The sequence below is a fragment of the Trachurus japonicus genome, chromosome 20, assembly GCF_045865225.1.
Source record: "Trachurus japonicus isolate A0001 chromosome 20, Traja_1.0".
NCBI lineage: Eukaryota > Metazoa > Chordata > Actinopteri > Carangiformes > Carangidae > Trachurus > Trachurus japonicus.
The window spans coordinates 3,471,947-3,498,202 of record NC_140926.1 but is presented as its reverse complement, the minus strand read 5'-3'; the positions used below and the strand labels follow the sequence as shown (position 1 = coordinate 3,498,202).

The 26,256-nt window shown below is 40.5% G+C and overlaps 1 protein-coding gene and 1 long non-coding RNA gene across 3 annotated transcripts in view; both read left to right on the top strand.

The window, feature by feature from the left end:
• vstm2a (V-set and transmembrane domain containing 2A) overlaps positions 1-4,919 on the top strand; it is a 122,087-nt gene extending 117,168 nt beyond the window's left edge. For both annotated transcript variants that reach the window (XM_085763593.1, XM_085763592.1), the window contains exon 5: positions 4,481-4,919. In XM_085763593.1, the coding sequence (XP_085619719.1) occupies positions 4,481-4,557 (77 nt within the window). In that variant the 3' untranslated portion in view covers positions 4,558-4,919. The remainder of the gene's footprint in view (positions 1-4,480) is intronic.
• An 8,538-nt stretch (positions 4,920-13,457) lies between these two features.
• LOC146966189 (uncharacterized) lies at positions 13,458-20,511 on the top strand. The gene is made up of 3 exons (XR_015034520.1): positions 13,458-13,520; positions 14,494-14,622; positions 20,430-20,511. It is a non-coding gene; the product is annotated as an uncharacterized LOC146966189 (long non-coding RNA).
• The last annotated feature ends 5,745 nt before the right edge of the window (positions 20,512-26,256 follow it).

Sequence of the window (26,256 nt, the reverse complement as noted above, 5' to 3'; positions counted from 1 at the left end):
CAATCCAACAACTCCACAACGCTCTGGTGGACAAGTTGTGACCTGCACATTCACCACGCTATGAGATAATAACACAACGTTACCACACAGAGTTGTGGAAGATGAAACCAACACTTCAACAGATGAACTCCTGCACTCGTCCTATAACGCTGCATCCAATTAAACTCAGTTTCTCCTCATTGTTTTTCGTTCCTCCTGCTTAAAAAAAATATAGGGCCTACTATAAATTCTTCCAGGCGCCATGGCAACCTGCTGCTACCTATAGCTACTGTAGTTTGATCCCCACTAGACTCATCTGTCTACGAGGTCGGCAGGTAGAGGAGGAAGAGGAGGAAGAAGTGCAGCTTGTTGGTTCAGTCCAACGCTATTGGCTGCTGCAGCTGTCAATCAATCAATATCCATGACAAGTCCCGCCTCCCATGTGATGATGTGGAGCTGGATGGGATTCAGACTTGCATTTAAAGGGTTTTTTTTTTTTGTCTTTTCTTTTTTTGCATTTTCATGACTAATGTGCAATGCATTATGGGATAGATTTTTGGCATTTCGAGCTGCACCGTTGACACTTTAGCAACAAACGTGTCCAGATGAGTCACAGTGAACTGATCCTTTACACACACACACACAGATGGAGGCTTATGGCTTTGCGTTACCTCGACGACGCTGCTGCTGCTGCTGCTGTGTGACTTTCAGGACAAAGTGGAGCAGCCGCAGCCTCTCAGGTGGTTTCCTGTCTGAGACGGGGACACGTCCTCCTCTGTCTCTCCACTGCTGGACGGAGGAGAGAAGATGTTGGTGGATTAGTAGCAGGTTTCTGTTGCACCGGTTCCTCTGCTCTTTCCCTCTTTCTATCCCTCTCTCCCTCTCTCTATCCCTCTCTCCTTCTCTCCCTCTCTCCTGTAGCTGCAGGCTGATTAATTATTCTCTGTGTGAAGGATGTTTTGGCCCAGAGTGATCGCTGCTCCTCTGTGGCTCTGCTGTTCTGCAGATCACCTCCAGCTAAATGAGATGTGGAGCCGGTGGAGGAGGAGGAGGGAAGGAGAGGGGATGAAGGGTCAAAGCCCTGCGTGTCTGTCCTCCATTCTTCCCTCCCTCCTTTATTTTCTTTCCCTCCCGTACTTCCCTTCATCCCCAGCAGCAGCAGCAGCAGCAGCTCAGCTCAGGGCTGCGAGGAACAAAGTGTCCCTCGGTCCTTCTCCATCTCTCTACACTGCAAAAACTCAAAATCTTTCCAAGAATATTTGTCGTATTTCTTATCAAAATGTCTCATTTCTAGTCAAAACGAATCTATTTCCACTTAAAATAAGACTCATCACCTAAAAATTAACTTGTTTTTAGATCATTTTCACTCGTTTCAAACTAATTTTCACTTAAAATAAGTAGAAAAATCTGCCAGTGAAAGCAAGTTTTTTGTGTTTGTAATAAGAAAGAAAAACTTGATCCACTATCAGATTTTTCTACTTATTTCAAGTGAAAATCTGCTTGAAAGAAGTAAAAAGTGTCTAAAAACAAGCTACTTTTTATGTGATGAGTCTTATTTTAAGTAGAATGAGATTTTTTTTGACTAGAAATGACATTTTGACTAGAAATAAGACAAATATTCTTGGTAAGATATTTGAGTTTTTGCAGTGTGCTGCTGCTGCTGCTGCTGCCTGACACTGAATCCAGTAAAAGTCAATATGATTTAGAGAAGATCTCACTTTGTTTTCACAGCGTTTACAACTTCATACCTCTCCTGTGCCTCTCGCCTTTCTCTCTCCGTCTGTCTTTCTTCTTTATCCGAGCAGCAGCAGTAAAAGAAAATTCTATTCGTTTTTGTCTCATTTGTCATCTGCGTCTCTTCAGGTTGGACGACGTCCTTCTTTCCAGACTGAGTTGAGGCTGCAGCGAGTCGTTACGTCGGTGTCAGACGCTGCTCGGTAAACAGCGGCAGCCGCCTGCAGCTTGTCAGGGCTCCACAGTTCAGCGGCTGTTTGCTCGGCTCTTGTCGTTGGGATCATGTCTGAGAGTGTGAGCAAGTCAGAATAAACAGAAGTCTGATCGGCATGAGTCTTTGTCTGTGTGTGAGGCAGGAAACACTTCAGGGTGTCGGGTCACTGTGTGTGTGTGTGAACATCACGGCTCCACACTGCAAAAACTCAAATATCTTACCAAGAATATTTGTCTTATTTCTAGTCAAAATGTCATTTCTAGTCAAAACAAATCTCATTCTACTTAAAATAAGACTCATCACATTAAAAAGTAGCTTGTTTTTAGACACTTTTTACTTCTTTCAAGCATATTTCACTTGAAATAAGTAGAAAAATCTGATAATGGAGCAAGTTTTTCTTTCTTATTACAAGCACAAAAACTTGCTTTCACTGGCAGATTTTTCTACTTATTTCAAGTGAAAATGATGTAAAAACAAGTTAATCTTTAGGTGATGAGTCTTATTTTAAGTGGAAAGAGATTTGTTTTGACTAGAAATGAGACATTTTGACAAGAAATAAGACAAATATTCTTGGTAAGATTTTGAGTTTTTGCAGTGCATCAACTTAGAGTCACCAGTTAGAAGCTGCTGTATAACCTTGATGATGTATATTATATACAGTAACCTCCTGTAAAGCACAAAGCTCTGCAGCTGCACCCAGACCTGCTGCTCACATCTCTACCTGTTGGTACATGTGAGGCGTTCAGGGAACGTCTGTAAATCGTTGCAGATGCTGCAGAACTTTGAAGCAACATTAGCAAATGATCAGGTGGAGGCTGCAACCTGAAATGAATGAAAGTGTTTTTTTTATTTGATAAATTATGATGCACAGAGAACCTCAAAGGAAATTTAAAGGAGACATATTCTGCCCCCTTTTCCACAGATTAAAATAGTTCAACATTTTGGCAAATTGGCCCATTGCCATAATCCCTATAGTCGTAGCAGTAGGTCCGTTACCTTTAATTGTCGGTGCAAGCTATTTTTAAAACGGCAGAGCAGAGCCGTGAGCTGCTCAGAGCTACGCTACGGAGGCTCATGGGATTTCTTGGTTTCCCTCATCAAACTCATCAAATACACAATCCAACAACTCCACAACGCTCTGGTGGACAAGTTGTGAGCTGCACATTCACCACGCTATGAGATAATAACACAACGTTACCACACAGAGTTGTTTTAGAGGGAAATTCATGCAAAACTACTGATGTGTGTTGCCTTCAGGGACAGTTTTTCATCAAGCAGTCTCTGTATTTCCCAAATCCCATGAGCCTCCGTAGCGTAGCTCTGAGCAGCTCACGGCTCTGCTCCGCTGTTCTAAAAACATCTTCAGGGTTCCTACGCAAGTATGGAAAGTATGGAAAGTATGGAATTTGATTTTATACATTTCCAGGTCTGTAAAAGTATGGAGAATGGAAACTATTGTATGGAAATATATTTCTTTTATTTATCTTATCTTGGTTTGGTCTTCTCTGAAGTTATTTGGGTTAATTATTTTGTATGCACTATTGTATGTAGCTACAATCTCCTGGCGGCAATGATTTGGTTGCATAATGGCATACCCATTCAGAATAATGAAAACAAATAATAAATTGCATGCTTTTTTTATATTATGCACATCTATTTACTTAAAGCAGATATCAGTGGAATGTTTTGTTAATATAAGTCCTAAATAGTCCTATTTTCCGTCAGCAATCACTTACATGAAGTATTTCAGCCTAAACACGAGTCTCTCCGTCACTCTGCTCTGCTGTAACCCGAGGAGAAAATTTTCCTTGTGGGATACAAGTGTTATCCAATGAGGGGAGAGAACGGCATGAAGGGCTGTGTGTGCAGCCAAGGGATGCGCGTGAATGTGGTGACGTAGCACGAGGACCAATTGATGCCTGACAAGGGCGGGGGGCTGCTAACTCATGGTGCGTTCAAGGAAACTCGTACTTTGTGTTTTTCCTTCCTGTGAAGTCATACCAGTTCGATCTGGTACGAGTTCACGGGTCGGAAGTTACGAGTGGCCGTTATAGGGAACTTTCACAGACAACAGGACGGTAAAAACACGAGCTACGGGTTACCTGGAACGCTACCAAGTCGTAGTTGTGACTTGAAGCTGTAACTTACGGTTTCAAAAGCCTGCCTTGAACACAGCATTAGCCGAAACGGCCGTGCCGATGATATCTGCTTTAAATATTGCGAATTATTTGATTTTTTTTACCAAGAAGTATGGAAATTAGGGTCTGGAAAAAGTATGGAATTTGGAAATTTCAAATGTGTAGGAACCCTGCATCTTGCACCGACAATTAAAGGTAACGAACCTACTGCTATGACTATAGGGATTATGGCAATGGGCCAATTTGCCAAAATGTTGAACTATCCCTTCAAAAGAGCCTTTAAAAAAACAAAACGAAGGTCCAGAACCAAAAACTGGACCTACTGTATCCTCAAACACTTTCATCCTGTTTTAAGAGAACATGTCTTTGACCTCTGTCTCTTCCTCTTCTTCTTCCTCCTCTTCCTCCTCTGCAGGAACAAGAATATCCTCCAGCTGTGGCCTGGCCGTCCTGCTGCTGGCCTGTGGTCTGCTGACGGATGCCTTGTTATAAACCTGAAGAACTGACATGAGTTACTCCCTGATCTCTCTCCTCTCTTCTCCTCTCCTCTGTCTCTCTGTCTATCCCTCTCTCTTTCTATCTCTCTCTCTTATTCTCTTGCCTGTTTTACCCCCTCCTCCTCTTCCTCTTCCTCCTCCTTCCTCCTCTTCTTCCTCCTCCTCCCTTTCCCACCATGCGGACAGCACAGTTGGCCTCTCATTTCCCAGCAGCCACTTCTGCTCTCTCTTGCACCCGGCACATTGTTCTCTCTATCAGCCACTGTAAAACACCGGTTCTTCACCTTTAAAAAGCAGCTGGATTTTACCTTTTTTTGTACAGACGACTGTCGACTCAACGCTCCGGTGTGTGAGGGGGACAAAAACGGACTCTGTGTCTTTATCGGATAAATCTCACAATGGACGAATGGACTTTCTTATGGTTTATGATGTTCCAGTTCATCACGTGTTCATCGCTCAAAAGTGAACGAGATAAAAAAAAAAAGAAAAGGAGAATCTATATTTGTGTAATATATATATAATATGACTCCAGATGTATATCTGTTTTATTTCAATCACCTAGAATTAACTGTGTGTGCTGTAAAACATGGCCGCCGACACTCACGGAGCTTCATTGTGAATCCGCTCTCAAAGAAACTCTCAAAGTTCATGTTAAATCAGACTGTTAACTTCCACCTTCAGGTTCAATAAGGTTCAACTGCTCTGTTTTCTTTTCCTGCTGTTATACTGGCCTGATCCCAAAAGAAAAAGAAAAAAAAACATCCTATAATGTGCATCATTTTACATCTTATTGTTATTGATTGACATACGCAGGTGTGCATGCTTTTATTTTGTCGGACTGAAGGCTTAAAGAGGACAGGAAGTGAATAGGAAACAGTCAGAGCTCAGTGTTACAGTGTGTTTTTAGTTTTTAATTTTAATGTGCAAAAACCTTTGGTGTGACAAAAAAAATAACAAAATAACAAAAAGAAAAGATAAAATGTCCCTTGTCATTTTAATTTGTAAACTGCATCCTCAGTAGGAATAAAAAAAAAAGGATGTGACGATTTATGAGTCATTTCAAAACAAAACAAAAAAAATCCATGAGGTGATTCATTTTAATTGACCTGCACTGTTTTGTTTTTTTTAAGAGGCGTGTTTCACCTCATCATGATGATTATTATGGTTATTATTATCACAGAGGGGAGATGTGTGCAGGATTTAAGCGCACAAACACACACAACCACACACACAAGTGGCTGGAGAGTAGATTTTCTTCATCATCGTGTTATAAATGGAAGAATACGTATAAAAACATTCACATATTCTATATATTTTTATCTTTAGCTTCATTTTCTGACGATTTATCACTGATTTTTTTGGTTTTTATTTGTTTTTTTTTTCTCCGTGCAGAACATTTATGAGCAAAACGCTTTGACAATCTGACACGAGCGCAGACGTGGAGGTTGTTGCTCCTGTATTCAGATCATCACCACCAACATTTAAACTCTGAACCTCTGGATTCTTTTCGTTGTTGTTTGTTGTCTGTTTGCTGTGTGTTGTTGTGTGTTGTTGTTAACGTTTGAGCTGAGAGTGAGAGGGAGAAACTGTGCGCTCCGATTCAAAAAGACACCCAGACACCTTTAAATAAATAAATAAATAATAGAGCAGCTGATTTATGTCTGAAGAAGACGAAGATACAGAAGAGGAGGAAGAAGAAGTTGTTGCTGTACGGGATGTTACAGCAGCATCAGCAGCAAAAAGCAGCGTTTTATTTTGGCGGGGTCGGTCAAACAGGAAGCATGATTATCTGCTATAATCTAACATCACATACAGACCAGAGCAAAGCAGAACGCTGCACCTCACTTTGTGCTTTTATTCCGCTTTGCGAAACGACGAAGCAGCTCCTCCTCCCTTCCTCCCTTCCTTCCTTCCCTCCTTTCCTTCCCTCCTTCCCTTCCATGTATAGTTGTTCTGCATTTCCCAAAGAACTGTTGTTAGTGGTGGGAAACCCTGTAGATTCAGCAGCGGCTGCAGCGGCGGCTGTGGTGGTTTAAACGGCCGACGGAGCGCGACGGTCTCGCTCTGGGATCAGAGCTGAGCAGAGCTGGACTCAGGAGGACGAGGGTCCGTGATCCCCTGTCCGACCCCCCCCCCTCCCCCCTCCCTCGAGGTCCGGATATAGCTTCAGGGTGGACAGTTAATCTAGCATCACTTTCATATTAAATATATATATAAATATAAATATGCCACTCTGCTGTGACGGAGGGGAAACCGATGGACGGATGTTGGAGACGAAGACGAAGAAGCAGAAGAAGCTGAAGTTTATTTTGGGGCAGTGGGATGTTGATGTGCACAGTGTGAGTGGACATGTTGACTGTGTCCCCCCCCCAAAAAAACCCCCTCCTCATGTAAAAAGTTACAGATCTGTACAACTTGTAAATGAAATAATCAGCATGTTAACAAATGTTTTTTGTTTTTTGTTCATTTGTTTTTAGTTTTGTTTTTTAAATGAGTTTATTAAAAAGGCAGCGGCCAGTGATGTTCTGTACTTGTAACAATGGTTGTCATGTAAGTAACTCATATTCAAGTGTTAACAAGTCCAAAAAAAAAAAAAGTGGGTCTTCATCATCTCTTCGAAAATGAACTTGGGTAAAAAAAATGTATTAAAAAAAGGAAAAAAAAAAAGAAAAAGTTACTTATATCGATATATATATTAGAAACATCTCCTTTATGAAGCTTTTTCATCCTGGAACCACGAGCAACAAACACTGACTGAACTATCGGAGCGAAGACAAAACGGAGGAGTGAGATTTGGTTTGGATGGAGGAGAAGAAGCAAAAGGAGGAAGAAGAAGGAGAAGACGAAGAGTTGACGGGCGACGGCGAGCGCAGCAGTGACATCATCACACGGTCATTTCCTGTTCTGTTTCCTCCTCATCCACCTCCTCTAGATGTGTTGGTTTGTTTCCTCTTCTTCCTATTCTGATGTGTTTCATTATTTCGATGCCGGTCCTGTCCTGTTCGTTGAGCTGTCGAAAAAAACTGAAAAACTGATGATGATGATGATGAATTATGAATTATGAATTCTCACTTTTTTCTTTTCTTTTTTTTCTTTTTTTTTCTCCCTTTGGTTTTATTGTGTGAGGCTTCTGTACTGGAACATTGCAACGAGTTTGTATTATAATGACAATATCAGAATAATATTTAAATAAATCATTTTCACAGATGAAATTCAAACACTGAAGGAATCCATCTGTTTGGGAGGGAAACACACTGAGACAGAGAGAGAGAGATGCTGACGCTGAGTAAAACAGCTTGGCCCAGTTTCCAACTCAGGAGAAAAGTTACTTTTGTGTGAGTTTAATCACTTTTCATTCACTGGTCTGCTAATGTTACTCAAACGCAGCCGGCCACAACAACACACACACACACTGTGGGAATAAGAATACAAACTGAATGAGAAAACAGTCCCAGAGTAAAGAACCTGTTCACACCGCTCATTAAAGAGATAGTTCAACATTTTTGGCAAATTGGCCCATTACCATAATCCCTATAGTCATAGCAGTAGGTTCGTTACCTTTAATTGTCGGTGCAAGCTATTTTTAGAACGGCGGAGCAGAGCCGTGAGCTGCTCAGAGCTACGCTACGGAGGCTCATTATGGGATTTCTTGGTTTCCCTCATCAAACTCATCAAATACACAATCCAACAACTCCACAACGCTCTGGTGGACAAGTTGTGAGCTGCACATTCACCACGCTATGAGATAATAACACAACGTTACCAGACAGAGTTGTTTTAGAGGGAAATTCATGCAAAACTGCTGATGCACGTTGCCTTCAGGGACAGTTTTTCATCAAGCAGTCTCTGAATTTCCCTCTAAAACAACTCTGTGTGGTAACGTTGTGTTATTATCTCATAGCGTGGTGAATGTGCAGCTCACAACTTGTCCACCAGAGCGTTGTGGAGTTGTTGGATTGTGTATTTGATGAGTTTGATGTGGGAGACCAAGAAATCCCATAATGAGCCTCCGTAGCGTAGCTCTGAGCAGCTCATGGCTCTGCTCCACCGTTCTAAAAACAGCTTGCACCGACAATTAAAGGTAACGAACCTACTGCTATGACTATAGGGATTATGGCAATGGGCCAATTTGCTAAAATGTTGAACTATCCCTTTGAAATACATCTGGATTGATCAGAGCACAAGTGATTAACCCTAAATACAAATGCAAACATGCAACAAAACATGTTGTCAAACCAATCGGCGGGATGCATTTATCCGTATCTCATTACTCAACATGCATTTTAATGACAGGTGTAAAAATCTCAAACATCTGGTCACAGTTTGTACTTTGCTGCACATTTACACAACTTTATACTCATAAGAAATAATAGTTAATACATTGACTGAGTTAATTATATCACACTATAGAAGTCAGGCTGTACAGGCTTTTATTATAACGACCCGATGCAACTATAAATTGAAAGTGAATGTAAACAGTGACAGTGTAAACACACTGAGGCTGGAGGTACGGTGGCCCTGAGGGGTCAACATTACTGCTGCTTGAGCAAACACATGCAAACACTCACAACACCGGAGTGTCAGGTGATAAAAGCTGCAAACACACAACAAGTGATGACGATGTAAAAGTAAATTGAAGAAGAAAAGTGTCAAATGCAAATGTTAAAACTCCCAAACCCAGGATCTTGTTTTGGCATCGTCACGGTAACGCTGGTTCATCCTCCATCTCTGTTGTGTCGTGAATATTTGCATTGAGTTTTCTGTAGTTGCAGTTTGTTGTGACCTCTGCGGGCCACCGTACAAATGGGTTTTTAATAGACTCAAGATGCTTTACATTATTCATAAAGTGTAGGTGAGGTAATTATAACGACATTATGTGAGTGTGTCTACAAATATAAACACAGTTCACAGTGTGTGTGTGTGTGTGTGTACAGGTGTGTGAGCCTCTATGGACTCTAACGCACAACATCAGTCATGTGACTCATTATGAGATCGTTACTTCAGATCATCGACAGTCGATCGATGTGCAACACAACGTGGTCACACCTGCAGAGCGTGTTTCAATCAATGCAGTCGTTCACAGAATCAGGCACAAGATGAAATATGAAACTTTAAAAAGCTGCATTGTCCACACACACACACACACAGGTTTTTAAAGGGATAGTTCAACATTTTGGCAAATTGGCCCATTGCCATAATCCCTATAGTCATAGCAGTAGTTTTGTTACCTTTAAATGTCGGTGTAAACTACTTTTAGAACTCATAGATTTCTTGGTTTCCCTCATCAAACTCATCAAATACACAATCCAACAACTCCACAACGCTCTGGTGGACAAGTTGTGAGCTGCACATTCACCACGCTATGAGATAATAACACAACGTTACCAGACAGAGTTGTTTTAGAGGGAAATACAGAGACTGTTGATGAAAAACTGTCCCTGAAGGCAACGTGCATCAGTGGTTTTGCATGAATTTCCCTCTAAAACAACTCTGTCTGGTAACGTTGTGTTATTATCTCATAGCGTGGTGAATGTGCAGGTCACAACTTGTCCACCAGAGCGTTGTGGAGTTGTTTGATTGTGTATTTGATGAGTTTGATGAGGGAAACCAAGAAATCCCATAATGAGCCTCCGTAGCGTAGCTCTGAGCAGCTCACGGCTCTGCTCCGCCGTTCTAAAAATAGCTTGCACCGACAAAACCTACTGCTATGACTATAGGGATTATGGGAATGGGCCAATTTGCCAAAATGTTGAACTATCCCTTCAAGACTAAAACAACCGCTGCTCGTTTCTGGAGTTTAAAGCTGTGATTGAGACAGTTTCCTGAACGCAACACAATCCTGAGACCTCACAAACGATTCCTGTGATGTTTAAGGTGAAGAGGTAGAAGACGAGGAGGAGGGGGAGGATGAGTTGGTTAGATTCTAGGTGATGCTGCTGCTGCTGCTGCTGCTGCTGCAAATTGGTTTTTACTGCAGGTCTCTTGGTTTTGGCAGTCAGCCTTCATCAGCGTGAGGAAACTACCTCTGTGTTCGGTAAAAATGGGCCTGTCAAATCTCATCATCCACTCATCTGTTTGAAAGACAAGATGGAGGAATGGGAAATGAGAAGAGAGAGGAAAGAGGGAAGAAGATCCTTCTCCGGAGCAGAGGGAGGTATTCGGCGGCGACTAATCAGGCTTTTACTTCATCAGTGAACTCTGAATGCAACAATAAGACATGAACCCTCGGCCTGCGTTTGTTAATTCAGCAGCAGTGACGCATTTTTCCATATGGAGCCGTCCAATCAGAGCTCCTCTCACTGCAAAAACTCAAAATCTTACCAAGAATTTTTTTCTTATTTCTAGTCAAAATGTCATTTCTAGTCAAAACTAATCTCATTCTACTTAAAATAAGACTCATCACATTAAAAAGCAGCTTGTTTTTAGACACTTTTTACTTCTTTCAAGCAGATTTTCACTTGAAATAATCTGATAGTGGAGCAAGTTTTTCTTTCTTATTACAAGCACAAAAAACCTGCTTTCACTGGCAGATTTTTCTACTTATTTCAAGTGAAAATTTGTTTGAAACAAGTGAAAATGATCTAAAAACAAGTTCATTTTTAGGTGATGAGTCTTATTTTAAGTGGAAAGAGATTAGTTTTGACCAGAAATGAGACATTTTGACAAGAAATAAGACAAATATTCTTGGAAAGATTTTGAGTTTTTGCAGTGCTGAATCTCTCACATTCCTAGTCGATGACGAGATCTGCTCCTCGTTTCATGTGTGTTTTCTTTTTTTTCTTTTTCCAATTGAGAAAAAAAAGAGAAAGAGAAAACACAGCGAGATAACTGAGGTTTACATTTTCATACGCTCATGAAATATACATACTTTGGTTTGTAGAGACAGATTTCACGCTGAGCCACAGAGCCGCTGTGATCCCGGCATCAATATAAAGCACCCCACTGCTCAACACGGCGTGAGCGCGACAATGTGTTCTCCTCTGTTTCCTCCACCGCGCCGCTGGGATCACGCTTTATATCAGATATAAAAAATAAAAAAAATAAAAATAAAAAAACGGAGGAAGATCCAAACAGGAGGAACTCTGCGGGAACACTGCGGCCTGAAGGTTAGAAAAGTGGAAAGTGGAAGTTTCTGAGCCAGACGACGTGACATTGAGTTGTTTCCCTGAAGGGAACTGGAAAACAGCAACGGCCTGTTTTCAGTTTTGTAACGTTTGACTTCAACGTCTCGAGGGTTTTTTCTGGATTTGTGACATCACAGCAGTTGATATAAAACAGCATTTATTCTGTGATAGTTCAGATTATAGCGGCTTTGAACGACCAAAACTAAGAAAACAAACATTTAAATGAAAAATGCATCTCAAACTGTGAACTTCCATTAGAGGAATGCAATTTTCTCAAGTTTGAAAATATGATCCTCCTTTTAGAGGCGTGTAGCGACCCAAAACATAATAACTGCCAATAGTTTAATAAAATGTTTGAGCCAAAAACATAATAACTTTTTTGTGCCAATAATGTAATAGGTTATTACATTATTGGCCTAGTATTGAAAAACCCTTTGAAAATGTAATGACTAGTACCAATTATTATCTTCTACCCTGAAACTAAAAATAATTTTAAAAAACATATAGGGATACATACAGTAGCCTATATTATAACATTATCTGCTCCAGTTATTACAATGTCAAAAGTTGTTTTAAATATAACAACCAGCCAATGATGTAAGAACTTATTACATAATTGGCAAAGTTATTACATTATTGGTTCAAACATTTTAGTACATTATTGGCTCAATTACATTTAAAATTGACAAAATTATTATGTAATCGGCCATTATTACAAGGCGCCATCTTGACCTTTTGAGGTCTGACTCCAGATACTTTATATATAACACAACATGATTAACTCTATTAAATGTTCTTATGGTTCCATGTTCTCAAATAAAATGACAATTAATCGAATCATCAATAACTATTGACCAGATTAATAAGATTAATAACCTAAAGCTCCGGTTCAGAACAGAGAACAGTGATGTTTTCTAAAAAATCCACCCAAAGGCAAAAAGGAAGTGAAGGGCGCTAAACTTCAGTAAAGTTTCTGTTGCTTGTTAATGTGTGTGTGTGAGTGAGTGTGTGTGTGTGTGTGTGTGTGTGTGTGTGTGTGTGTGTGTGTGTGTGTGTGTGTGTGTGTGTGTGTGTGTGTGTGTGTGTGTGTGAACGGTGCTGCATTATTTATTTGCACTCATTAAAAGTAATCAATTGAAGCTGGCATTGATGTAAGGGTCTTTATTGGGCTTTCAGGAATCCGTCACTGTAATGTACCGAGTGACTTTCTCACCCTGCCTGATTGTTTTTTTGTTCGGTGGGAAAAAAAAGAAGAAGAAAAAAAAAAAAAACTCCACAGGGACGGAAACGTGTTTACGTGGTGGACACATCAGCACTAAACGCCGCTCGCTGCTGCTGCGGGATTCAACCGACCCCCAGAGGACGAGGACGAGGAGGTAAAAAGGAAAAAATCATATCAGCTCATCAGCAGGACCGAGTGCGACCGTGACGGATGGACGGCCATGTTGGCTCATGCAGCGCGTACGAAGAAGATGAAGATGAAGACGCAGAAGCTGCAGAGACGGATGAAGGCAGTTATGGAAATGTGCTGCAGAGCTGCAGAGCTCTAAGTGAGTGGGAGTGTTGATTAAAAACAGAAAACCCCCGAGAATCCAGTGTTGAATGTGTGTTGACAGAATATGAAGCCTCATTAAACTGTGTGTGTGATGCAGCCACGCCGCACTTCACAGCTAAGTGAAACACTTCCAGCAGAAATCCTCCCCTCTTCTTCCTCTTCTTCTTCTACTCTAAACCCTCACAGGTTGCCATAGGGACCTGAAGGAGGCGGCGGGCGGCGGGTGGTGGTGTGAAGTGGACGGCGGACAGTGAAACCGTCTTGTCAAGTCAAGTCAAGGTTGTTTTGGTGCATCGAAGGTACAGAAAACAAGTCAATCTGGCACTGGAACTAAATCCAGAGACTAAAATATTGACGTTGATCTTTGTCATTTCATAAAACACATTATTTTCTGCTTTTATCAGAAAAAAGAGCAGTGACTCTGACCTTTTCAAACTCTTCAAACATTAAGACTGAGTTAGAAAGCAAATTACACTGTGATCAAGTGGAAAGGTGGGGGGAAAAAAGTTATATTACATCCGAAATGCAGTACTTCCACAGTCCAGTAGGGGGTTAGGCTAGTTTAGCACAAAAACTATAGCATCTGTCAATATACAAGCTAGCCTACCACAATATTTCTATTAACACAAATAATAACAATAATGATGATGACGTAGCTGGCAAAAAAATTGTGAATATTTTGTATAATAATATAAAACATAATATATTTCCCCAGAAATTTGTTGAACAGGAATAAAAACAAAGTTTCACACATCAAGGTCCAGTGTGTAGGACTTTGTTGTTTTTCATTATGCTGTAGATTGTGTAGCATGATGAGCTACGGAGGCCTGGAGGTGACATAAAAACACCAACATCCCTCTTTATTTGAGCTGCTGTTCAATTTGTCCTGTCTGGGCTTCTGTAGAAAGAAACATGGTGGTCCAAGATGGCCGACTGTTAGGGCTCAGTTAGATCTAACACAAACACAACAACACATTAATTAAAAATGTTATGATGTTATTTAACATTAATATATCCCACATTGATGCTTTAAATGTGCAAAATCAGAAATATCATTACTTTTAACCCATGTATTACCCACAATGCAGCTGAAAACAACTCCATTGACTCTTACTTTGAGCTCTAACAGCTTCCTCTCTCGGCCTGATTCATCTGAGCTTTCACACAGATGGAGAGTGGTGGATCATGTTGTGAACGACACAGAACCTGTTTTTATCTCCTTCTTCTTTATCTTCTTTTTTTACCAAATCAGGACAAAAACACTTGCGTCAACCCTTCAAGTGAAACCTTGTGTCTGCAGCTTCATGTGAAGAAACATCCATTACTGATGACGTCTGCACAGCGGGATGGCCCGCTCGCTCTGAGGCTGCTGACTCATCAGGTGATTTCTTTTTTCTCTCTCTCTTTAACCAGAAACACACACAAAAAAAGGTTGTTTAGAGTTATATAATCGATGAAACCACAACCCAGACGTCCACTTTGAGCAGATTCTTATTGAAATTACATTTTAAAGACTAATGTCTTTGCTGAAAGGACGAGACAGGCCTGAGCCTTGACTGCAGATAATGGAAACCTGAATAAAAGGTAATTAGTTAGTTTTATAGGAGAGCTTCTGTTATGATGACGAGTTAAAAGCCAAAAGAGTCTGAAAATGAAGCATTAACTCTAAATCTGAGCTTCGGGGTAAAAGGAGAGGACGACCGACTAAGTGAGAGCCATGCAGGATGACGGTTTAAAGAAGAAGATGGAGAAGAAACTCGAGAATGCATTTCCTGAAGGAAATACGTGTGAATGCTGAAATGAGACTGTTTGTGTGAAGCCTTTTCATGGAGACACATTAGTCGAGTGTTTTGTGCTTCCTTCATTCTGTTTAGCGGCGAGCCAGGTCTGCTGGTCTGTCCCGGTTCGACCCGACTGAAGCTTTGTTCTGCTGCAGTCTGCTGTGTCAAATCAGCTGCAGTGGCCAATCAATACGTTTCAATTGAAGGGAGGAAGTGTTCGGTGAAGGAGGAGATCCCCCACAGGAGGATCGAGCTCCGATTTATCCAACAACATCGTCATCATCTTTGTCGAGGAGGGAAGTCTCTGAGTTTAATATTTAGATTCAGTTCTCCTCTCTGTGACGGAGACAAAGTTTACATAGAAACTAAACTTTGCAGCTTTTAGAGAAATATGAAATAAACAGCTGTTTGTATGATACCTAGATCAGGGGTTCTCAACTAGTCTCACTCTGGGCTCCACATCTTCCCATGGTCATTAAGTCGCGACCCACTTTTATATAATTCAAACCAAGAATTTTTTTTTTAAAGCCTTTAAAAACTCATTTTGCTCTTTATTGAGCAAAGTGCATTTCAGAGCACATGAATGAAACTGAGGAGGACCATGACAACTGCATGTACGGAAGTGAATAAAAAAATATCAAACTGCACAAAATGGAGACCAACAAAACGATATATTTGACTTCTAATGCATCTCTGCATTCAGAGCATGTTCACAAAAGTGAATAAATATCAAATTGCACAAAATAAAGACCCACAAAACAAAACAAGATTCACAGCATTCAGGCCACATTAATAAGAAACTGATATCTTTGCATTCAGAGCAAATAATAAGAAACTGAGGAGGACCATTACAACTGCATGTGTTCACGTTATTTTTCTAAATAAAAGACATGTCCAACATCAGATTTTTGACCAGCTGTCCGCGACCCATCCAGAACGGGTCCGCGACCCACTTATGGGTCCCGACCCACCAGTTGAGAACCACTGTTTTAGAGAAATATGAAATAAACAGCTGTTTGTATGATACAGACGATCCAGGAGGTCAAAGGTCGGACACACCGTCAGCAGCTTTAACTCCACTAAACCAGTAGACTCAGAATAAAAAAGAGCTGCTTGAAGTTGTGAAAGTTTCCAGAGCTCTGGACTCGTCCGATCCCTGAACCCTCGAGGCTCCGACAGGAAAAAAAAACTTGAGCTCTGCTTAAAAACAAGGAGCTGCTCAGACCGGAGGGTTTTTCAGAGGAACTTGATGTTCTTAACTCAGTTCCTCCTGAAGCTCCGGAGCAGAAAGAAACATGAAGTGATGATAACAAAAACATCTGAGAGAGTCGACCTTTGACTTTTTGTTGTAAATCACCGTCTCTGACTTTGAAACTGTAGATGTTGGTGGAGAAAACAGACAGAGTGACTGAGAGCTCTTCATTTGTCGGATGTGATGTCATACAGGCTGAATAAAAAAGTGTGTGATGGAGCCGTTCACATGACAACGACATTAATAAAGTGCTTGTTGGTTATTAATGTGAGTGTGAGTCTGTCGTTTCCCTGACGATGAGCGACTGAGCTGATGTTTTTCCAGATTCATGAGGCAGGTTGGTAATTTAACAAAAAACAGAAGGTTTGATACCACAGGAACATAATTAAGGATAATTACAGTGTAATTCGAGTGTTTGCTCAGTTTTTTACTTTTTTTTTTTTTTTACATTTTACATCCAGTCAGTCTGCAGCATGTTACAGCTGCGTTCACACTCACTGTTGATGCCTCTTTAATTCTCAACTGTACAAAACAAACACTTTAGATCTCTGAAATATAAATACATTAAACATGATATTTTAGTTTTTTACGATCGAATTGTTGAGATAAGTTTTGGGCCATGTATGGTGGCCCTGAGGGGTCAATGCACTGCAACTCAAAAAACATGCAAAGACGCAAATGTGCTAAAAATTTTCAACTTTTGTTTCTGGAGGACACAATAAAGTGACGGACCAGTCTGGGGCCTTTAGTTGTGTAGAAGTTGTGCGGACAGCTTCCTGTTAGTGGGTTTGACAATAAGCTGAGTTTGTTTAGTTTATTATTACAACGTCAATATCACATTATTCACATGTTATTGATCATATGGACCGTTAGCTTAGCATTAGCCTTTAGCCTAGTCCATCACTTTATTGTGTCCCCACAGAAACACTTCCTGCTGTGTCGTGAGTTTTTGTCAAACTGAAATTATAGCATCAATAAATGTTCAAACAAAGGAGCGCTTCGTGGACTCGTTGTTTAAAAAGAGGTGCTCTTTGGAAAGGGATCAAGGATGTGGGAAAACAAAAGAAAAATTCCAAGGCACTCTCTTAACTATAAAATGCCTTTATTAAATTATGGCATGGTCGAAATGACAATTAAAAACTCCGAAACGCGTTGAAATTGTAGCATGTTTGTGTTTTTTGTGTGTGTTTTCTTTAGCTGCAGTGATTTGACCTCTCAGGGCCACCGTAGTTTGGGGCTAAAAACTTCTATGATGTCGCATTGACCTTGACCTTTGACCTTTGCCTGCCCACACCTACTCAGTTCATCCTTGAATCCCAGTTTGAACAAGAAGAGAATCCGTTTCTGCGTTCTCATGAGGTCAAAACTACATTTTGTGACCTTTGACTTTGACCTTTAACCATCAAAACCTAAAGAGACTTTGACTGAATCTTATGTGCTTTACAATGAGTAGCCTATCTATGAGAACACACATTATAATAAAGTGAATACCACACGCTACATCTTCCTCTTCTGCTGTGAAACGGCATCGTGGCGTCCAAGCAGGAGGGAGGTTAGATGGAGTGACCTGAAAAAGAAAAAAAAGAAAAAAAGACGGCAGCCCTGCTCGTCTGGGTCTGGCTACAGGGACAGTCTAATTAACATTTTAATTAACACAAAATATAGCTAACTGGAGGCCATCCTCAGAGCCATGTCTGGGACACACTCATTACATTCGCTGTTCGCCTCTCGCTCGCTGCCCTTCGACGAGCTACCTGAGAAAATGTCATCTGTCCCGAGGAGCCGGGGAAAAAAAAAAAACAAGCACTGCAGTTTGGACTTTGGATTTTCAATCAAACATGTCAGATTTTACTTCTTTTTTTTTCTTTCTTTTTGAATCACAGGCAGAGTGAACTCGTGGACGACATTAAACTGTCAAGTGTAATTATGACACACATGAGCGTTGGAGCTGCTCTGTATGAAAAGAGCATGTTTGTGCAACAGTCTGACATGTAGATTGACTTAAGCTGACAGCTCGCCAGGAGGCCGACAGGGTTCAGACGAGGCTCCGTAGGAATACATGAATGTTATTTTTGTCCTCAGGAGAAAAAAAAAATCTGCATCTGACAAATATTTTGAAATATTTTGACAAACATGCAGGACTGTGATTGCCATTACAGATCTGAGGAGGCTGCGACTGAAGCCATGAGATGAGAAGACGACGACAGGCTCTGTGTTCATTTGTAATATCCACTGTATATGAAGCTTAATCCTTAAATCCTTCACATTTGCTGTAATTACCATTAAAGGAGCAGTTCACCCGTAAAAAACAACACAATAAAACTCATCTTCTCTGCTGAAGCTGTGGATTATAACCGAGGCTCAGTGTAGTGGAGTCACTGCATTAACATTTACTCTGCTGCACAAACAGGAAACATCCCATCATGCTCTTTGTTCATAACACACCTGTAGAGTTACTGCACTGAGGCTGCAGAGGAAGAACAAGGAGCAACAAGATCTTATGTTTCAAAAATAAAAAAAAGTTTTATATTTCAATATGATGAAAGTTGAATCAATAATGATCAAATCAAAATGTGAAGCTTCAGAGAACCTGCAGCTGAGTCGGTGTAAAGAGCAACAGGATGATGAAATACCGACTAAACCAAAACATTGATGATGATTGAATATCGTCCTGAGAACTATTCTCCCAAAAAACAAAGAAAAAAAAACAAACCAAAGTAAAGATCCCTCAGCTGAGATCTGATGCTTCATATTTCTGTTTCAAAACTGTAAATCTAGAAAACAAGAAGCAGATTTGTCAGATGTGCTGTTTGTCTGATGAAGAAAATGAGTTTCATGTGGTTTTCTGTGGAATTGTGCAAAAATAAAAGCAGATCAATTAATTACATGAATACAGTTCATTACATATGAAATAAAAACAGGTTTTTTTTTAACCCAGATAACCTGCAGATTACACGTTTCATTTGACATTGTTTTATTTTCTTCGATTTTTGCTGATCTTTCTAAAACGGGTGCTATGGTGGCGACATGTTATCTCAACTAACTAACTAACTTACTTAAAGCAGAAGTCAGGTGAATGTTTGTGTTAATATAAGTCTTAAATAGTTGTATCTTCCGACAGCAATCACTTCTATAGAGTGTTTGGTCTGAAACACGGGTCTGTCAGTCACTCTGCTCTGCTCTGAGCCCAGGAGAAAACTTTCCTTGTATCCTACAACCTTTATCCAATGAGGAGAGAGAACGGCATAAAGGGGCAGTCCTCTCTGTGTGTGCAGCCAAGGGATGCGCCTGAATGTGGTGACGTAGGGACGAGGGCGGGGACTGATAACTCCATCTGCTGACAGGAAGTTAGACAAAACCACCGGATCGCTTACTTCTGATTTAATTAACTTACTTATGTACTTACTTAGGCTACTTGTTTACTTACTTACTAACTAACTAAATTACTTACTATTTAACTGACTAACTCATGTACTTTCTTGTTAACTTACTAACTTACTTACTATTTAACTTACTTACTTACGTCCACTTACTTGTTTAATTGACCAACTTGCTAACTAACTAATTCACTTACTAACTAGGCTACCTTATTACTCACTAACTTACTGACTCACTCACTCATTAGCATCAGCTGTTAACACTGCAGAGACATTCAGCTGCATACGACTGCTCAACAACTAGAAAAAAAGATTGAAAAAGTAAAATGAATTTTTTTTAAAACAGCAAAATTGAAAATAAATTTCTTCAACACTGTGATTGTGACAGAAGCAGTGTTGCCAACTACTCAGTAAGGAACGTTGCTATTGGCTGTCCTAAAAGTCGCTAGAAGTAACTAAACGACGTCATCACAATGTTAGAAAAAGTCGCTAGATTTGTCGCTAGTCGCTTTTGACAAAAAAAGTCACGAAGAGGGTACGGAAAGGCGCCAAGTTGGCAACACTGGACAGAAGCTAATCTGTGTATTCCTGCTCCAGCTTGTCCAGTAGGGGGCGCTGTAGGCCACATCAGGACAGAAACATGTGCAGCCGCAGCTTAAACACAGCTCATTATAACTTCAGCTCCATTCAATCAGCAGAGTGGAAGTGTTAAATGTTAAATGGTCATTTTCTCTTCATTATTCTCGTCTCTCATTAAGTTTCTTCTCCAACTTCACAGTCCATTAACGGACAGGAAGAGAAAACAAAACAAAACCATCATTCATTTACTGGTTTTTGTTGTGGTTCTGGTCCTGGTTCTGATGCCGTCCATCACACACACACCTGGAGCTTCACCTCTGGTAAAAACACACACACACACACACACACACATTGCACAAACCATACAAAATAAATATTACTCAAAGGAAATGCGGCTTTTTACAGGAAAATGAAAATGTGGCTCAAATCAAAAACACTCACAGGAAACAGGAAATGAAGTCAAAGTTTCCCACTGATTGTTCTCTGCCTATATGTATTTATATAAATAAGTGTGTGTGTGTGTATAAAAGTGTGTCACCTTGCAGCCTCTATCACTAAACTGTCTAATCATGGGAGGAAAAGTCTTATTAGTCTTTTAAAATCTGCTGCAGACAAAATGCAATCAGTTTTACAGTGATAAACAAAACTGAGTTATTATGTAACAGCTCAAAAAAATAAAAATAAAACGCCCCGAGCCGCCGCCTGAGGAGCTCCACTCAGTTTGTTTACTGGAGCTGATTTAGGAAACAGAAGGTGGAAAACAAGGTTCGTCTCATCAGTGATTAATCAGCTCATTATCATTATTACCAAAATAAATTCTCTAAATATGTGCAATGGAAATAAAAAAGTTTGACCAACAGTCCTCATTTTATATTTACATGTATTTTACATATTTGGATTTAGTTGATTTTTATGCAGAGACACATGATGCTCAAAGCGTTTTCCAGTTTCTAACTATTATTTCTGCTAGAATTTGTCTTTGGCTTTGATCTTGTTTGATTATATTTTACATTTTGTCTAATATAATAATATTTTCTGATCATCTGGACTTGTGGTACAATTATTATTCTCATAAAAATGCTCCATTTCTATCATTTTTGTATTTTATTTGTATATTATCATTATTATTATGGATTTAATGGCACCTCAGTGCACACATAATATGGAAAATATGGACATAGACATCTAAATATGTGAATAAAAACCATATTGATAGCTATATTGATAGTTTTCAATCCAAACACAAATCTACTGATGATTTCCCGTCCACCTGAGGAGACGAGGTGACGCTGACGACTCCACGTTAATTCTCAGAAATTAGATGACAAAACATTTTACACTGTGGAATAAAATATAACGAGCCAAATAAAAAGTAACAGAGCGTTTCAGTCTGTTCAAAAATAACTGAGCTGATATTAAATTAAATGTATAAGAACCAGAAACCGCTGCTGCTGCTGCTGCTGCTGTCACTGTCCAAACACACAGACACCAGTTAAAAACAGATGGGTAGGAGGAGTGTTATCACTGAGGGGTCACTGTGGGGTCAACACCGTCGTCCGTGGGTAAATACGGCGCCGAAGGTTTTGTGGAAACATCATCACCGCCGGTGGAAATGTCATTATTTGTGTGGATATAGAATCTGGTAGAAATGTCAGACCAACCAACAGTTATCACCTCATCACCACCGCTGTTTATTCAGGTCAGTCTGGACACTAGAGCCGAGAAGACGAAGCCCCTCGTGCCCGGCCCCCCGACCCCCGGCCCTGCAACATGAATAATTCCTGATCCTGCTCAAGATGAAGCCACTGCTCCATCGCATCAGACGGAGAGAAGGAAATCCAACAAACGCTAAAAAAATAATGACAATAATTCAAGGAAGTGAGTGTAACTGTAAGTTTAAATGTAATCAAACTGAAGGGGATAGTTCAACATTTTGTCAAATTGGCCCATTGCCATAATCCCTATAGTCATAGCAGTAGGTTCGTTACGTTTATAATTGTCGGTGCAAGCTATTTTTTAGAACGGCAGAGCAGAGCCGTGAGCTGCTCAGAGCTACGCTACAGAGGCTCATTATGGGATTTCTTGGTTTCCCTCATCAAACTCATCAAATACACAATCCAACAACTCCACAACGCTCTGGTGGACAAGTTGTGACCTGCACATTCACCACGCTATGAGATAACACAACGTTACCACACAGAGTTGTTTTAGAGGGAAATACAGAGACTGATGATGAAAAACTGTCTCTAACGGGAACGCGCATCAGCGGTTTTGCATGAATTTCCCTCTAAAACAACTCTGTCTGGTAACTTTGTGTTATTATCTCGTTGTGGAGTTGTTGGATTGTGTATTTGATGAGTTTGATGAGAGAAACCAAGAAATCCCATAATGAGCCTCCGTAGCGTAGCTCTGAGCAGCTCACGGCTCTGCTCTGCCGTTCTAAAAAATAGCTTGCACCGACAATTATAAAGGTAACAAACCTACTGCTAAGACTATAGGGATTATGGCAATGGGCCAATTTGACAAAATGTTGAACTATCCCTTTAATTATATTTACTTTTCCGTGATTATTGATCATCTATTATTCATCCATCCAGCTGTTTGACATATTCACTGTGTGTGTGTGTGTGGGTTGGTTGGTTGGTTGGTTGGTGTTCCCATGGCAACATTTACTTTGACATCTGTGTCTCAGTGCTGCTCCATCCATCTGAAGATCGACCGAAGCCGACTTGGTATCAAAGTGTTTAACTTAACTCTAACAATGACGCATCCTCCGTTTCCCGGGCAACGCAGACCCCCCAACAGACAGAAGATGGACCGGTGATCAATCACCGAGGCCACACACACCTTCACGGCCGCGCCTCCTCCTTTCAACTTCCCTTCTTCTTTGTATTTATTGCCGTTTTGATGAAAAACGGGTTAAAAAATGAAATAAAACATTTACATACATTTGAAACTCTGTTCGACTTTAAACCAGCGGGAGGATTTCTGAAGCTAAACCGAAACATTTTTCTAATTCTTCAAACACCAGTTGTGACTTTTTTGTGTGTGTCTCTTTCTTTCAGTTTTTTCTTTATTAGAAAGCATTTCCTACTGCCACTTGTAAAAAGTGAAATTAATTGCAAGCCGAACCCCGTTGTCTCTCGAAGGAAAGCTTTAAATAAGATGAAAAGCAAACGACTGCACAGTTTGAAGTCACAGTTTCCCTTTTGTGCTTTGAAAAAAAAAAAAGAAAGGTTTCCTAAAATCACGCAGCCTTCTGTCAGGGATAATCATAGAAGACATAATAAAATAAAATAAAAAGCCGGAGCTGTCGTGTGAAGGATTTACTGGTTTGTTTCTCCAGCTGTTTGAGATGTCACTTCAGATTCGCGGCCGCGGTCGCCTCCTCCTACGGATCACCTCCTCGCACATACACACACAAAAAAAAGATGTAATCCGCCCCAAAATAAAGATGCGTTTACAACAACAACGTGCTATTTTCTCCTTCTCTTCTGACGCCTCGTATTCATCCTGCCCTACATCCTTAAAGTGCTGAAAACAAGCCGGTGTCATCCCCCCCCCCGTGCCGATCGGATCGCCCGAGGCGCCGAGTCGACTTCAGGGAGGAACGCTCTGCAGCAGCAGCAGCAGCAGCAGCAGCAGCTACTATTACTATTATGTGCAAAAAACAATAAAAAATTTGACACAGTGTGTAACTGCTCATTAGTATTCCCTCCACTTGTTGGAGGAAACCGCCGCCGACTGTTGATTTCCTGTGGTTAATAGACAGAGAGAGGTCTAATCAACAAGAATAACCGCCGCCTTTTATGTTTTTTACTCTTTTACTCTGACTTTTCTTTCCTCTTCTGCAGCTGATTTTCTTTCTTTTGCACCAAATGCGTTATGCGGTTATATAAAAGACGGAAAGCTGAGGTCTCGGAGGAAAGAAGGAAGAGGGGTCACGATGAGAGAAAAGCCTGGCGAAGGCCTCAGAAAGTCCCAGAGGAGGTTGAGAGCCACGACGGCACGGCGTCCCGTCCTCTGGTGCTCGGGGTTATGGACTAAAGAGAGAGAGAGAGGAAAGAAAAGCACTCAGAGCTGTTGGAGACTCTGTGGATTTATTTTAATTCCTCTCAGAGTTTGTAAAAAAAAAAGAAAAAAGAAGGTATTCAAACAGAAACAAGCACAACGACGATGTTTCCTCTGGGCCGAGCAGCAGCCGAGGCTAAAAGCTGCTGAAGCACTCGGCTGCTGCTGCTGCTGCTGCTGTTCATTTGCAATCACCGTGTTTGTTCCCATTTCAGATGTATTGAGGCTTGTAAAGAATCAACGTGACAATTTAGCAGCCCACCATGTGTTTTCATGTCTACACACACACACTAACACACACACAGAGTCTATATGCAGCCCAGTGCAGGTGGAAATGAAGAGGAAACACATAAAGATAATCGATCTGTCTGAACGTGATGATAAAACTTAATTCATTTCAGTCATTTAAAAACAGGAAACATATTTCAACTGAGCTAATTATTGATGGTTTCTGTTGGAAACATCCACTCACAGCTTTTCTTTACATTTTACTCACGTTAACATCACTTGTGCAGAGGGAACAATTCATATAGAGACAAGCTAATGTTGCACATGCATTTTATTTTGAAAGTTTGCACTGGTGAGTGAAAGAGACCACACGCCTCAAAAACCTCTCCAGCTATTTATTCTATAATAAAAGACATAGTACTACATATACTTGCATACAGAGGTCTATGAACTGAGTCAAACGTCGCTATAGTGGCTACAATTGATTGTTGAAACGCAGTCATGTGACAGAGCCTCTGTTGGAAGAATCGTCAAAGATACTCTAGACGATTTCTAAAGCGTGTTTGGTATCATCGTCAAAACAAAACAAGAAGTTGGATCGCACATTGGATCGAAAAGAAGAACAAAAAAGTAGCAAATGTAGCTCAATGTAATGGAGTAAAAGTGCCGCTTCTTCTTCACAAATGTACTCAAGTAAAAGTAAAAAGTATGCTGCATCAAAACTACAGTTTATCCAAAAAGTTATTTTACATTTAACCGAGAGCACTCTAGCCTTACCTTTCCTAAGCGGCCATTTTGGCAGACTGCGAAAAGTGGGATCGTGGCTAGATGGCGTACATGAGCTGCAGGAGGTGACGTAGAATCTTACCAAATCTTGTCGAGAACTCCCGACTGGTTAAGTTTAGTAAAACTGACATGTACAAGTGCAAAATAGGAAAAGCAAAAAGTAAGTGAAGCCATTGGTCGGGTTTAGGCATAGGACGTCACTTCCTGCAGCTCATGTACGCCATCTAGCAACAACCGAAAAGTGGCGCCATGTAAACAGGATGTGACATCACAAGGGAAGAGTCACATTACCAAAATAAAAGCTCCCATGTAAGAATAGCAAAGAAATACATTACCAGCAATAACAAAATAAAGCAGATGTTTGGTGAAATGAAATAAACAGAACCCATCGGTTACACATGCAACACATTTAAAACAATGATACGTAGCAGGTCACATGTTTAGCATTTAGCTAACATTTGTTCATTATTATGAGTGTGTCATTAACTTCACAGGTTCAATGGTCATAAGAACCAAACAAGCTCCAAAGTCCTGCTGATTAAAGTTTTTTATATTTCATATTCTGATGAATTCTGTGTCTCAGTGTATTTTAAGCGAGCGTCGCTCCAGCTAACTCCTGACCCCAATTAGCTTTTGTTGATGTCACTAACTAACCGAGGGTTTTCACACACAGTAGCTACAGTACTGGAAGTGTTTTGGATGACTAATTAATTACTGTCAAAAACACTGCACTGATTTCAATCTAATTAGTTAAAATAGATTGTGATGAGTATTTAGAAGTTCAAATTTAGAGATTAATTCTAGCAGCTTCACGTCTCGTCTTGTTTTTCTCTCCAGTAAATAGCCCAGTCCATCAGTCAGCATATAGCATAGGCCTTTTCCACTGCAGCATAATTCAAACTGGGACTTCCAGACACCCAGCCGATGCCTTCAATTGACAA